The sequence below is a fragment of the Stegostoma tigrinum genome, chromosome 9 (genome assembly GCF_030684315.1).
Source record: "Stegostoma tigrinum isolate sSteTig4 chromosome 9, sSteTig4.hap1, whole genome shotgun sequence".
NCBI classification, from domain to species: Eukaryota; Metazoa; Chordata; class Chondrichthyes; order Orectolobiformes; family Stegostomatidae; genus Stegostoma; species Stegostoma tigrinum.
Genome location: NC_081362.1, coordinates 78,435,695 through 78,452,187, shown reverse-complemented (window position 1 = coordinate 78,452,187; position 16,493 = coordinate 78,435,695). Strand labels below are relative to the sequence as shown.

The following is a 16,493-nucleotide window of genomic DNA, read 5'->3' as shown; positions in this document are numbered from 1 at the left end:
CAAGTTCCTTTCAAGCCATTCTGATGACATTTGCCACACTATGCAGAATTAAGTTTTCCAGTTTTCCAAGCAGCTTGCAGAAATCTTGCTTGCCATGTGAGAGACTTTGGGGTGGCATAGTGGCACAGTGACCAGCATTGCTGCCTCAGTGCCAGGGACCTGGCTTCAATCCCATCCTCAGTGTGGAGTTTGCTCCCTGTGTCTGCATGGGTTTCCTCCGGATGCTCTGGTTTCCTCCCACTGTCCAAAGATGTGCAGGTTAGGTGGATTGGCCTGTGCTAAACTGCCCATAGTGTCCAGGGGTGCGAAAGTTAGGTGGATTAGACATGGGAAATTCAGGGTTACAGGTAAAGGGTGTGGATGGGATGCTGTTTAGAGGAATGGTGTGGACTTATTATGGCCTGTTTCCACACTGTAGAAATTCTGTGATTTTATGTCCACCTCCCTAAGGCAAAGAAGTACAGCAATTATTGTCTTCTCTTAATGTGCAAGGTCACAATGTTTTAATTGGAAAATGTTTTGAACAATGGCATCATATAAATAGGTCATCAAACATTGTGTCAGCGATATTAGAGCACACGCTGCCAGCAGTCTTAGTGTCTTTGCTTTGTCCTGTGCATAGTGCCAGGACTAGTACAAGAATCAATGAGTTTGAATACCATTGACAAACCGCTAAATCAAGACTAACAGGCAATCTCATAAGATTAAAAACTATCAAAACGACTGGAATGCTGAAATAGTGGTCCTATTGTTGGGTGGACCCAAGTTTACACAGGTTTACAAATGACCAATATCAGCTGTATTTATTGTGAATCAAGCTGTTTGGACATGTTATTACACACCTTGGCCCAGAAGAAGGCACGCTGTCACAGTACAACAAGAACCCTCCAATATCAGCTGTGCCCTGCATCATTTTACAGCATTGTAAGGGGATAACCTTCACATAGAGAACATTAGCAGAGCAAGAAAAGATGCCTAGAGAGGAAAATGAACCGGATTAAGCTAATACGCAGCTAGGAAGACAGTCACATCAATTATTGAAAGATAAGACATCCACTTAAAAGCTGCATTTGTGACACTGCATGAATATACCTAAGGCCTCCTTTCAAGCATACCACCCCTTAACAATGTGCAGCACCTAATCATGATTACCTTTATTGCCGTATCAGTCTGCATCCTGCAGCTTTATTATATCCCTTCAGATAATGAATTTGCAATTTAATTTCCAATCATTTTATTTTCCTGTGTAAATTGTTTGTGTGTGTGCGCATGCATGTGTATGTGCGTACATGTGTGTTTCTATGTATGTGTTTAAATGTTTTAATTTTTGGTAATTATTTTTTGTGAAACTGTCAGGCAACATTAAGATTGTTGTCTTGTATTCCTTCCTGGTACCACATTAACGAACTTAGGAACTTAAGGCTTTGTATTTGGATCCATGTGATTTTGCTTTCTACCCATGCTTAATTCATTAGGGCTTGTCCTTATCTCCCTATCCGGAAGTCCAGGTGTACCATCCTTACAAGTGCTTGCTTGTTTTTGCTTTTCGTTTGAGAACCAATGTGCTATTCATTGTATCTCATCTTGAGAGCTAATTATTTCTTACCTTCTTTTAGGATACTTAAAAGGAGGAGATGTGCTGAGGTTACTGCATGGACACATGGATGAATGTTTGACTGTGCCTTCAGGAGAACACGGAGAAGAACAGCGGAGGTAACTAAGGTGGCAAAAATAATTGTGGAACTGGGTGACATATGCAGTGTGGGAACCGTGTGGAGAACTGAAAATTCCTGATGTATGACAAGAGTTAGAATGATGCAATGCGACTGGCTGTTTACAAGGAGCTACCAGCTCGTCAAATAACTTTAATGGCTGTGTTAAATATTTATTTTTTCAAAAGATAGATGTGCCATGGTTTTGTCTACAATAAATGTGAGTGTAGGTTGTTACTCTGTGTGGATCCAGTAGCTTTAAATTTCAAGAGCAAGATACTTTTGTTGTCCTGAAGAAGAGTCACACTGAACTCGAAACGTTAACTCTGTTTTTCTCTCCCTGATGCTGTCAGACTCACTGAGTTTGTCCAGCATCTTCTGTTTTTATTTTACCTTAAACTGGAGCTAGTAGCTTTTGGAGATTCACAGTTCACACTGTGGGATGGATTTTTCAGAGCCTGTTGAAGTGGACATGATGGCGGTGGGGGTGCTGTGAGAATTGTGTGTGAGAACCTAAATCCAGTTCTTCCAATTAGGAAAACTGTCCTCAATCAGGTCTGTGATAGGGTCTGGTGAACAGTCACTGGTGGCTGGGTGGATTGCCAACTGGACTTGTTAATGAGTCATATAAAGGCAACTATGCTTGAGCCAAGTAGGTATTAGTGTTGAAGGAGAGGCGATGGTATAGTGTCATTGGGCTAGTAATACAGAAACGTAAGTAGTGCTGTTGGTGCCAGATTTGAATTCCACCACAGCACATAGTGGACTTTGAATTAAAAGCAAATCTAGACATTAGTGGTGATTCAGTAATTTAATAGGACAGAGATGAATCCTAGCAGCTCCCGGAGACCATCCAACAAACTCTTGGGTTCCCTGCAGTCAAGTGTATGTTTGGAGTAAGGGATAACAAAGAGTAAAGAGATAACAAAGATATTGATAAGAGATTCCGTGATGGATGGGTTGTGGCATGGGTGGAAGTGGACAATGTTTATGAGGGGATAAAGAATCAAACACTTGCCTCAATGTCGTATGGGATGCTGGCTTTTCAAACAATCTCAGATGATATCTGAAGCAGGAAATTACATCTGGGATGAGTAAGCAGATTGTGCGGCTGGGAGTAATAATGGTGGCTTTAGGCATCCTGTTGTACAATTGGAGGAAATTATGACTGCACTAAGACAGGAATTTAGGAAGAAACTCTGACAACAGAGACATGGATTGAGAAGCATATTTCACATATGCAACCTCCAACTTTATCCCGTGTCTTCAGTTGATGCTGCCTTGGACAGAATATAGATGATGAAGAGAAACAAGGCTAAGAGCAGGTCACTGGAGAACTCCGGAGGTAATGGTACAGGAGCTTGAACAGAATCATTTGTGAGAGATGCCCTGGAAATCACTTACAGTTGGCTGATGAAGGTGAGGCCTAGTAGGAGGATGGTGCGGTTAACTGTAGTAAAGGCTGCAGACAGATTGAGAAGGCTGAGAAGGGATACTGCACCATGATCATAGTCATTAAAAAGTTGCAATTTGTCAATTTGATTAGGGCCCTTTCAGTACTAAGGCAGGTTTGTTGAAACTAAGACTCAGACTTAAGTTTGGGAGGAAAACATTGTTCAGGCAAGAGGGTGGGAAGATTGAAAATGTAGGTGGCAGTTTGCAAAGACAGAGGAGTCAACTGTGGATAATTTGAAGATGACGTGCTTTAGAAAAGGAAAGCCTGAATAGACTATAGGTATTTTCTAGTTAACCTGTTCAGAGCTGAAATTATGTAGTGCCTCAAGAGCCCTCTGAATAGTGTACCATCAGGTGGCATGGGCAGTGCAAAGAGAAAGTGAGTGGCCAGTTGTTTTGGTGGAAAAGTTCGAGGGATCAGATGATGGGTCTCACCAGCAAAGTGATCTTAAAGAGACCAAGAGGGGAGATTGGTTAGGGACTGCAGAAAGACTCAGGGAAATTGGTGTATTGCCGATTTGGTGATGTCAGGAGGCACCTTTGGGCAAGTTTGGCTTTTTAGGTGAGTGGCATCAAAGGCTGGTAAATGTTTGGCTTCAAATTTTGCACATTAAACCCACATCCACATTTTCTTATTTAAATGCTTTCAATGTTATGTTCCAGGTTGCAGTCTCCATGAACAAGTTAAAGGCCTGACATTATATTTTACCTGCACGCTTGCTACCTTTTAATGTCCAATTCGTGTAGCCAGATAGAAGTTGATGTGGTTAACTGACAATTTAAAACTTAAGAAATGAGACAGGGATCGATGTAATGCAGGGCTATTGCACTTTGTCTATGTCTCCCTGTGTGTCCATTAGCCTGCAAACAAAAACTAGAGAAGAGAAACAAAACAGACAAGATTAAGTTAACCAAAAACTTCTTCCTGTTACTCGCTGAAATTACCTGAGTTCGACATTGTTTTCCAGTCTCTGGATTCATTAGATAAATTCATTATCTGGAGTGAAACCAACTGGGTTTGAATAAACATTTGGGCAAGTTTTCACAATGTAGTTATTGTCGGCAACTTGTTCAGACATATAACAAACATTCGGGGCAGGTGGCATTCAAACCTCTTGGCTCAAAGGTAGCTACGCCACCACTGCCCTGCAAGACCCCTGCTGGTCACAATGTAAATATTTTCTAATCGACTTGTTTACAGGTGTTATTCACACCTTTAAAACAGCTGGATATTGAATCCAGTTCTCCTGGCCCAGAGGTAGAGACACTACTACTGTGCCACACGGTCCCATTGTCACTAGGTCACAAGTGTTATTTTGCATGTGTTGTGAAAATAGGTGTAAAGCTGTGAGAAGGGAATAGGCGTTTGGGAATATCAACATTACGTTGAAGTGAAACACCTCTGAAGTGAAATGTACAAGAATCAAATGGACTCCTTAAATGTTACCTTGTGGATTTTCACACAATTAATTATCCAGCTGGTTCTGGGATAATCCAGATTGTACTATTCAGAGGAGCTCACTGCAGCAGACCAATTACATTGCTAATTCATACTCTTAATTGAATGTTATGATTCAATTTGATCTGTTTTCCTGGCTTCTACTCTTCCTCGTTAATGTATAATGATAACATTTTATCAAAGAACATCATGAACTCTTGATGAAGCATCAAAACGAGTATGATTAGTGTATGTTTTGCCTTTTAGATCCCGTTTGAATTGAATAAGATATACTGTGAGGAATTTTCAGGGAACTAAGTATCAAGCTTTAGGTTAATGTTGTTCTTGTTTAAACATTTAATCTTTGTGTGTGACAACGCAAACTAGTCAGCAAGTTATTGCTAGCCAATGAAAACAAACTAAGAATATACTGGTGATTAGAAATAAATTTAAAAAAAGCAATCTATTTTAAATGAGTTTGGTTTAAATTGAATTTAAATAGAATTCACAGTACGAAAATGTGTGCTTTGCGCAATATATTACAAATCCACTTGTGGTTATTTATTTAACATAGTGTTCAGTGAATTGAGAATACTCTGTGTTAAGAATCTTGAACTTGGTCTCGTGAAGCCTTATCACATCTCATTGTACCTCTGGTTATGCTTCATTGCAAAATAGTAGGTTCTAAGCAGTCAGCCTTCTCATGCCCAAATAGATGACAGCATTATTGGGCAGAATCGTAAGAGATCTGTATTGGCAGGGATCGACGCAGGACTGGGAGAGAAACCCAGAAGGTTGTCTTGGGGTTGGTGGCGGAAGCTCCTGCCTGCAGACGATCTTACTGGAGGTGGAGACTGTAAAGGCTGCAGATGTTGGGAGCTAGAACCAATTAATATGGAGCTGGAAAAGCACAGCTGGTCAGACAGCATCCATGGAGCAGGAAAGTGAATGTTTCAGGTCAAAACCTTACATCAGGACCAGCTGGAAGTGGGCAGGTAGTGGACATGGCTATCTGTCCAGAAGTGGCTGGCAATTTGTTAGTTGCAATTAACTGGTCACTTGGGATAGGCCCACCTCTGCATTTGAAACCTGGCAGGTCACCTGCAGGGGATGCAACCTGCTAGTGGCAGACTAAGGAGAACACAAAGTCTGCCTTGTGTTTCCCTTTTCCCTCAAGCCCGTATTGCCCAAAGCCTGCAAGGACCTGGCATCTGTGGTGACAAATATTTGGAATAATTTAATGTAATATTCTGAAGTGCCACATATAGCATGGCCTATCACTAAGGCTGGGGCTGCCAGTAGGACAATGCTTTCAGAGGTGGATCGTTATTGCCTGCCTTCAGTTAAATCATGATGACAGGTGGCAAGGCACCACCAATAGGTCAGGACCTGCCTTTGCTCCCAACTATGGAAAATCTTCAAAGGCAGTCGTGTACAGCCCAATGCTTTTGCTCTGATCTTGTCACCTCCGGCAGTGAAACAAATGAACAGCTCCTCCACCGTTGGCAGCGTTGCTTTCTCAAACTTTTACGCAGAATCACATTGAATTTATGGCACAGAAACAGGCCATTTAGCCCAGCTGTTCTGGGCCAGCTTTTATGCTCCTCCCACCCTACTTCACCTTAACCTATCAATGTGCCAACTATTCCATTCATCCTTCTGTGTTCAGCTAGATCCCCTTAAATCGATCTGTGCTATTTAGCTCATACATGTTTCACATTCTGACAACCAAAATGCTCACCATCTCAGTTGAATTGTTTGAGGATTACTTCTTGTTGTGTTTGATCTCTGTCACTGGTGCTGAGGATTCTTCTGTTGTTGGATAAAGAAATGAAATGTTCTGCTTGACATTGTGTATTCTCAGCATCTAATATCACATTTTGAATCTATCAGCACTGTATTTTCACTAAATTGAGTAGCAGTCTGATTTATTTCAGTTGAAGCTTTGTTGGCTAATTGAAGTTAGGTGTACTGCTCCTTGGCTATCTGATTGCTTGTGTTTTTTATTTTATTACAAGTTGTTACAGTCTGAATTCTGATCCGTGTTGATGGCAGTGCAAACCATTTCTGCAATCCAGCATCTGCTGCCAGTATGCGACAATTTTCTTATGCCAACACAGTTAACATCAATGGATTCTGACGTCTGTTAAGTTCCATTTAGGTTATGGGGAACTCTATAACATTTTCTATTGTTTGCCCTTTGACTGATTGTTCCATACCAGCTGTTCCTTAACCAGTGTTCCTTGAACCGTTTTTCTGTGACTGGCTATTTCTTGACCTGTGCTTTCTTGACTTTAATAACTAATTTAACTGCTTCTGCCATTTGAAGAATATTCAGGATAAAACATACACTCCAACATGAGAGGAGAAGTCTTGATTATGAGGCATATATTAGTTCTGTACTGTCTGACACCCCTCATTTTGCAGGGTTATTGTGGCATAACTGTAAACTTAAATACTGTACTTCATCAGACATGTGCTTATACTGCTGCAGGCTGTTGCCATTGCTTCTTCAGTGTTGGTATGCTATTTGATTACATCGTGGCATTATCCCCTGTATCAAGCTTAAAATCTACTTCACATCCTCCGGTATTAATATCCTCTTGCCAAAATGCTAAATCTGACTCACCTAAGTTCTGTACTTTGACTGTTCTTCTATTGTAGCCTCTTTTATCTCAGTGACCACTTTATGAGGTAACTGTTTGACTTCTTATGTTTCTATGGCTGTGATCTATGTCAGCACATTTTCTGAAAGTAAACGATTGCATAACATATAAAGCACTCCTTTTTAGGAACTGGGTGCTGACTGCGCTTGTGTAGATTCCTTGAAGGACATCATTGACAATGTCTGTCTTGTTCACTGTACTAGTTCTTAGGTGTATCTTTAGGGATTTCATATCTGAACTGAGTGGATTTTGGCGAATTTCTGTGAAATGATTGATCTCCTCTTATCATTAATCTGCTGTTTGCCATACTGTACCTTCATTAACCATCTCAATGGCTTTCTCTAAAGTCAATTTTTTTTTGTCTTTATTAAATATGACAAAAATTATCAACAATCTCAACAACAATTCTGTTTCAATATCTAGTTTGGCAACAGTTCTGTTTCTGAAGAATCATTTTCTTGAAGATGTCCAATTCTGTGTTCTATGAGGTCCATTTCTATCATTAAACCTTGCTGTCAATATTGTTTTACTGCAATGTATTCCTAGTGTGATTACTTACTTTCATTGACTCAAAGGCTTTTGATTCTACTAATGTTTACTGGATGGTTTGCCACCTTTTATGGTCAAAATGGAACATCCCACCTTCTGTAAGTAAAACAAAATGATTCCCCCATTTTTATGACTTCTTTTGGTGAATATTGTTAATTGCAGACTTAATAATAAATGATTCCTTTTCCGCTAATAGTTTTACTTGAATGAGCCCTGTCACCTGTGTTGAACAATGATTTGCATTCTTTTCTGCTGTACTGAATGAATCATCTTCTTTAAGAGTTTTTCCTGGATGATTCCCACTATTTATGCCTCGAAATAGTAATCCAAATTACTTGCATGTTTTTTCTTCTGGATGTGTTCTAAATAAATATCGTCCTCCTTTACCACTATTTAAATAATGGATCTGTCACATTTTTTGTAGCCTCCATAGTCTACAAATTTTCTTCTTCCATTAGACTTTGTCTGCTCAGGCTTCTAAATTTCTCCTTTATCACTTTAATTCCGCTTTGTGCCGTTCCTTGTCTATGACTCTGTTTTATGTTTTTGCAGTTGCCACCTGGTGGTCCCACATGATCTGAGCTGTAAGTACTTGGGAAATTTATAGATTTTCCAGTCTAAAGATAGAGTCATTTTCAAAGTATTCCACTTTCCCACCAGTGATTTCAAGCTCTCTGATGGATCTTCTGTTGTCCATTCATTCTCTGGCTGAACCTTACCTCAGGACTTCTCCTGCAGACCATCCGTATCTGATTAAATCTCTGACTGCCCTTTCGAGCATTAAGTTGTGAAGTTAGGGTAGTAGGTGAATATTTATTCCATTTGCGGTTTATGGGATCTTTCTGAACACAACTTCCCTGTTTACTTGTAATTCAAAAAGGTAATTTTGGTGGTTCTGATGTATTGTGGGACCCCCCTCACCGTGCAAATGCAGGTTTTTCTTTCTTGCTCCTAAGTAAACAATAAATGGTGCTGTATTTGGGTTTGTACTGACAGTTCATTATACTTGACTGAGTTACGAAGTGAAATTAAGCCATTATGTTGAAGTGAGATGCTTCCCACAGAGGAAAAAAATGACATGTAGCACATTCACTGTCTAATTAAATGGAATGAGTTAACGTGAATGCGTTAGGGAGATTGTGAGAAAGAAATTGCTCCCCATTGAACATTGTATCTTACCCTCCTTCCTGACCCCCCAACCCCCCAAGCCCTGACATTACGCTCCTCTAGTGGATGTCGCTGCCAATAAGCATCTCCTCCCATAGCCTATCATTCCCTCCACTATATTCTGCACATACCCAGATATTTTGTCTTTCTCCTTTGTCACAATCCTTGCTCCCGTCTCTACAAATGCCTCTGGTTTGGTCCCCACCAACTGTGACTCCCTGACCATTTTTAACAATGATCGCCCTCTCTTGCTGCCCCTCTAGGCCTCCATTGCGTCTCTCTCATAGATTCACGAATGGACTGCCAGACCCCAGACCACTGTGTTTATAGCTCTCCGTCTGGTGATAAATGATTCCCCTGACTGCCGATGCTAGCCCTACATGACTGATTGCTGAACAGTCCCTGGTCCCCTGGACACACACACACACGCACACACACACACGCACACACACACACGCACACACACACACACACACACACACACACACACACACACACACACACACACACACACACACACACACACACACACACACCGGACTAGATTGAAGACTAGCCCCCAACCACTTTCTGGCATGACCATATAGCTACATTGACATACAGTGTGTTTACAACACAGACGATTGACACATGTTGTCGGTGTTAGAGTGATAGCTGAGTGCCATATATCAACATAATGTTTCCTGATCCTGGACACATCCCACTGGCAAGCATGACGAACAACCTATCTCTGTAAGTCTGCCCAGATCTTTGTTGAGTTTCTCTTTAATTGTGTCTCTCATCTTTGCTTGATCCACTCTCTACAGTAGCGAATTCCACATTTTCACCATTTGTTCTCCTTGTATTTCTTTTGACTGTCTGATGCTGATGGCCTCTTGTTACGCACTTCCTCACAAGTGGAAACGTCCTCTCTGGATATGAAAAGCTTTTAGAATTTTAAAGACATTTATTAAGTCAGGAAGCAGAAACAGAGGTGAAGGTAGGGGATACATTGTGAAGTGTTCTCTTAAGAAATCTGTAAATATATTGAGCATGGAATGTCATGCAGACATTGAAGACACTGTGACATGGCAGCTACAAAGTTAACCTTTCATAGTTGCTTCATTTTTGGCCATTGACGGGTGTAATAGTCTAATCAGATTTGTAGCAGCCATACATCACTGTCAATTAGATCTGAACTCTATTGGTCCTTTTCTGAGTTGACCAATCAATGTGGCACAGAAAATATCTTCTGAGACTATAAATAAGATTCTTAAATCTGTTTAGCAATATCAGGGACTTTTTGCAACATAACTAAGAAAACTAAAGTTAGATTTCACAATTAAGCAGCTGGTTAGAACCTAACACTGGCCTGATTTCTGCTGAAATCAATGTGAACAAATTTCTCCGTATATCCGAGCGAATTTAATTTTTTTAAACTGCAGCCTCAGAGTTAGTGACACTAATTAGGTACTGTTTCCTTTGTGTGCAAACATGTCCATTAGACTAAGTGGGTGTTTCCAGGGTGCTCAGCTCCTTAAATGTACGTGAGTGCCAATGTAAACAACTATGAGAAATGCTTGAACAATTAGTGTAAAGTTGGATTTGTCTTTGCAGAAAACTTAAATGGTGACATTCGAAGTGTGCAATGTAAAGGAGATGTTCTAAAGTACTCAGTGTTCATTTGGAGAGGAACTGCCTTTCAGGCACTGAGTGCATTGATCTTTGGTGCATCCATGTGTACTAAATGCTATGAAAAATAGAACTTACTACAGCAACACTTTTATCATAGGAATATGTCTCAGACATATCCAAGTAGCCTAGACAGACAAAAGTTGATACCAAGTGAATGAAGGAACCATTAGCCAGCAACTCTGTGCCTGTCCCTGGGAACTGAACCTGACTGTTCACTGCCTTGGTGTCATATTTGATTCTGGGATGTGTTTCTAACCACACATCCATAGCACCAGTAACACCACTGATCTACATCTCTTTAAGATCCCCTGCCTCCTTATCTGCATCAGTTCACCTGCTGCTGAAGCTCTCATCATTTGTGACTATTCCTTTCCATGTACTGACCATGAACTTAAGATTATGTCAAACTCTGCTGCCTTGTCCCTACTTGCAACTAGTCCTATTTATCCAACAGTCTATGAATAATTCTCTAGATAGGCTTCTGGTCCAGCAATGTCTCAATTTTAATAGGTTCATCATTGTTTTCAAGTCGTGATATAGCTTTCTTCCTCCCAATCTTTGTACTGCCCTTCAGTCTGAAACTATCCAAAGTGTCTGCAGTCCTTTAATTCTACCTTTTGATCATCCCTCGTTTTAATTACTTCACCACGACAGGCCATTCCTTCAGTTTAAGGCCCTAAGCTGCTTCCTTAAGCCTCACCTCTCCAACTTTCTTTTGTCCTGATAGATATTCTTGAAAATTACCTCCTTGACCAAACTGTTGACATTTCACCCTTGTATCTCCTCATCTGATGGGGTACGAGATTTTTCATTCTCTTACGTTCATGAAGGAACATGCTTTTGGACCAGTTGCAAAAGTAGGCCAGTGAGTATAGAATTGACAAGTAGAGGTTTTGGTGAGGCCAGGTCTGGGAAGTTAAATGATATAATTGAGCAAAACTGAAGTAAAATCTATTTAATGTTGGTAACATCCAAGGCAACAATGACTTTGCTTTAAAGTAAAATGTATATTTGATACAGAGTGAAAGTGTGTTACATAGACCTACTTAGAATCAATGTGTGAAGATGGTTCTTAAAAATGGGTCACCTAGAATGGTGAAGGGACACCTCTGTGCAATATGGTCCCTGTACGGTACAACGGTGTTTATAAATACGTCAAACAATGCAACAATTTTTTTTGCTCTAGGCGCTGTTACATTAAAGTTGGCAAATATTCGACTTAAAACATAATTTTGAGCAGTCAATAACAAATGGTTGTAATAGATAACAGCCAGTGTGACTAATCTATTTAATATTAGTGAGCTAAAGACCTGGTGAAATATTAAGTAAAGGAATTTCACCCAAATGCCTGCTGATCTGTTAAAAAGCTAAAGAGAGGGATTTTACCATGGCGGTTGGGGGAGTGGGGTAGGGGCAGGAGGGATTGATTTGGTTGCTCCATCACTTCCGTGAAATCAAGAAATGTGTCAACTGGAGCAGTTCTTCATTGTACATCATGTTTACAACACAGAAGAATTCCGCTGGTCTCTACATGCCGGACTGTCAGTAATGCACGAATATATTAGAAACGTCAAACGCAGGAAGCCTTTACAAAGGAGTCAGGACTTAGCTAACATATTACTTCAGGCAGGTTTATGCGATTATGACAAAATGTTATGACCATCAACCTGTTTATTTTAAACTTGAGAATACAATGCAGAAACTGCATTTTTAATCTTGAAAGAAACCAAACTTTCTACATAACGGAAAACCTATTCTTCTTTTTCCATCTCTAATGTATCTGGATATTTTAATCAACCTGTTCTGACACATATCTGGTGCAGGTTGGATTTGAGTCTGGGCAGTATGGCTCAGATATAAGAATACTATAACAAGATTCCCCTTACTTTTGTTTTGATTACTTTGTTCCACAATTTTCAAAATAATTTCCATCAAAGTAATTTTGAGTTGTAGTGATTTGAATATTTCTAATGATTTATTTGTAATTAGGAATGTAGCTGTGTTAAAATGATGGAATACTCAACATTAAAACCAAGAATGTGTTCAATTGTATCTCTTTGCTGTTTCCTTCTAGGACAGTTCATTATGAAGGCGGAGCAGTGTCCATTCATGCTCGATCACTTTGGAGGCTAGAGATGCTGAGGGTCGCGTAAGTGACAAATATCATGACCTATTACATTTGTTGAATAGAAATGACGTGTATGAATGCACTTTTCACTTGCAAGGTTAAAAATGCGACTATTCAAAACTGAAGTCATTTGAAAGTGTATTAAGGTGATTTGAAAGTAATACAAGTTGATTTCAGTCTGGGGTAAATACTTGGTGGGAAGAGTGAGGCTAGAGCCATTAAATAGCTGGATTTATTTACATTTTATTAGTAAACTACCATTTGCAGGGGCTGACCAATGATGCACTTGGGCAATCTGGAGCAAATGAAAGAAAGGAGACGGATGCAGAAGGCTTGGTGGATGAGCTGTTGGCAAATGCAAAGATTTTTCCGAGCCACGTGATGCATTCATAATCCTCAGACTGGAATTTGGAGAGGCATAAAGTGTTCCTTTCTAACATTGCACCTTTCACCACTGATGGGAGCATACATGGTGCATTCTCTGCTCTTGATGCCTCAGAATTGCATTGGAGTTCTCCCTGTTTCTTAGGCACCACTTTGAGTTTGAAGATGATATCCTCGTACTCCTGTTTGATGGGTTCTGAGGTGGCTGGTAAATCTTTAGTCTCTGCCACACATAAGAAACAGTTAGCGCTTAGAGGGCTGGGTAGAGCTTGGAAATTTGCATGCAGTCTCTTGAATCACATACGCATGTTGCTGAAGAAATCTCTCTATGTATTTGGTGCCTTCCCAGATGAAACTTCTCCATTTTGCTTGATCATAAATCAGAGACTGGTTGGATTGTTCAATTTCTTCAGGGACACTTTGAGAATATTGCGAAAGAATTTCTGCTGTCACCTTGGGAGACTCCTGTCACCAACAAGTTTTGAAGCAGAGTACCTGCTTCAGGAGTCTGGTGACAGGTTTCTGAGCAACATATCGTGCCCAGTGGTGCTGGGCTCGAATGATTGGCACTTTCATGCTGGGCATTGTTGACCTGGAAGAGGATACTGCTGTTAGATAGCCTTTTTTGTCACCAGATTTGAAGTATTTTGCATGGTATTCACTATTGGTACTTCTCCAATAATTGCGGTAGGTTGATCTAGTCTTCAAAGCATCTAGGAGCATAGGGCTGTTGTTGCTTGGTCTGTTATGACCATAGCCTCAGGTCTGAGATCCTGGTGTTCAAGTACTCTTGTCGTCATTGGACAGTATGATGGATTTTGTTGACTAGGCTTGGGAAGAGCCTCTTCAATATATGGATATTGATCCAAATATTTCAGCATCTTGCCTTTTATCTTAATTGATGAAGGGGTTGTTGGAAGAAATGTTTTGCCATGGTAGCTGGTTGAAAGAGAGTATCAACTTTACAGAGGATTTGAGAAAGAATCAATGAAAAAGAGTGACTTGGAGCTAAGTTCCGAAATGAATACACACACCAGCATCATCAGCTTATTTGAGATCAGTGACTGAAGTTGGAGTGGTTTTGTTTTTGAAAGCAATTTGAATTGAGCAGATTTCTGTTTACCATGTGACTCATCTCCATATCTTTGGATAAGTTAATTGAGGTGAGGTCGAGTACTGCAGTGAAGATAATGGAGAAGAGGGTTGGGGTAGGTGTCTGATGGTTCTATTGGCTTACATGTCATTGTGGAGAAGGGGAGAGTGATAACAAACTTCTGTGGTCAACCAAATTTTAGAAGGATTCTCCGCAGGTCGCAGAGTCAGAGATTATCATGAGGTTGAATATAGCCAATTTACTGCACAATGTATTATCATGTCTGAGTTGCCTCTGGATGAGCAAGGAGAACTTTGGCACTTGAGAAAGCTTTACAATGATAAGTGTATTTTCATAAAATCCTGGCGTTAGTGCCTTTAGAGAGAATAAAATTGACTGCATAGAGTTTGTTAATGTAAGAATATAAGAGGTTAAGAAAAAAGAGCCATTTGTCTCATCAAATCTGCTCCATCACTCAGTAAAATTATGACTAATCTAATTGTAGTCTTAAATCTACTTTCCTGAGTACCCCCGATTATCTTGAGCTCATGTAGATCAAACAATTTGTTTATCACAACCTTGAATATATTAAATGGCCGTTGCTGTACTGCTGCCTGAGGTAGTGATTTCTGAAGATTAACAACCTTAGGAGAGAAGAAATTCTTTCTCATTTCTGTAGTGATTGAGACAATGTCAGCAGGTGGATCTCATAAAATATGAGTTCCCTGAATAGAGTTGTTAACCTGGTCCAATCAGGGCACTCTGGCTGATCGATATAAAACCCTGTCTGTCTCCTCTCCACCTATCTTTTCCTCTATCCATCTTCTATCTGCCTCCCCTCTCTCCTGACTTATTTCAGAACCCCCTTCCCCTCCCCTATTTCTGAAGAAGGTCTAAGTCCGAAACGTCAGCTTTCCTGCTCCTCTGATGCTGCTTGGCCTGCTGTGTTCATTCAGCTCTACACCTGCAGAAAGCTAGCCACCAGGATACATGAACATCAACTAGCCACAAAACGACATGACCCACTATCACTCGTATCCTTACATACAGATGTGGAAGGACACCACTTTGATTGGGACAACACATCCATCCTAGGACAAGCCAAACAAAGACATGCAGGAGAATTCCTAGAAGCATGGCATTCCAACCGGAATTCCATCAACAAACACATTGATTTGGAGCCAATCTACCATCCCCTGAGAAAAAGAACAGGAAATGACATCACCAACACAGGAAATGACATCACCAACCCAAGGAAACCTAACCAGATAAATAGAAAGCGGGACATAACACCAGCGCTTTGTCGGAGACTCACTGATGATGTTACCTAGAATGGTGATGAAACGTCTGATAACGAACCTTACAGCTCAGCGAGCAAACTCACATCCAGAGCTCTACACCTTGTTTTTCCGGATTCTACAGCATCTGCACTTCCTGTTATCTCTGAAACAATTTTAACCCCACTGTGAAGCCTCTTCTAAGGAAGCCAACTCTGAAGAAACAACCTCAATGAAACTCTCTCCCACTGCAACTCTCTTGTAGCCTCTTTGGCCTTGAAACTGCTCAACCACATCCTGAAGCAAACCAGGTACTACATCTGCATCACCTTTCTTAGTACATGCCTACGGAACCAGATCACCCCCAATGGTCTACAATCCACATTCAGGCCTTCCCAATTTTGCCCCATCCGTGACAATGTCTACATTCGAATCATTAAGACCCTTCAGACGCATTTCTCCCCGTGACTCCTGAAACACAAACTCACAGCAATGCGCCAGCATCTCCGGACACTACAATCAAACCTACCCCAGCTCAGAGCCTCCCACTCCCAGACCGGCAAAGGACCTCTCCTGTTTTTAATTCTTCATAGGATCCACAACCTGAACTCACAATTCTACCCTGCTTCATTGGACACTAAAAACCATAAACACAGTAAACTTACTGATGCCTACCACCCAAAATGGGCCTACACCACCTCCCAAATCCCCAACCCTACCCAGGACCTTCCCCAAAATGTACCGGCCGCCATTGGGCATGTCGCCACTGTCGGAGCACCCATGGATGACGTCACATCCTCCGCTGCCAGGTACGCCAGTTCTGAGACAGCAAACGCCATCAACACCGCTGCTGATGCCACTGCCTCCGTTTCCGAGGCCAACACCATGGACACTGAGGATGCACCTACTGTCACCGCTGCTACCGCCGCCCACCGCCTCCACAGCCGGCA

General features: G+C 41.0%; 1 protein-coding gene across 1 annotated transcript in view; it reads left to right on the top strand.

Annotated features, from left to right (window-relative positions):
* ryr2a (ryanodine receptor 2a (cardiac)) overlaps nucleotides 1-16,493 on the top strand; it is a 684,685-nt gene that overhangs the window by 245,968 nt on the left and 422,224 nt on the right. Inside the window, exons 8-9 of the mRNA XM_048535805.2 lie at nucleotides 1,617-1,713; nucleotides 12,736-12,810. Of these exons, the coding sequence (XP_048391762.2) occupies nucleotides 1,617-1,713; nucleotides 12,736-12,810 (172 nt within the window). The remainder of the gene's footprint in view (nucleotides 1-1,616; nucleotides 1,714-12,735; nucleotides 12,811-16,493) is intronic.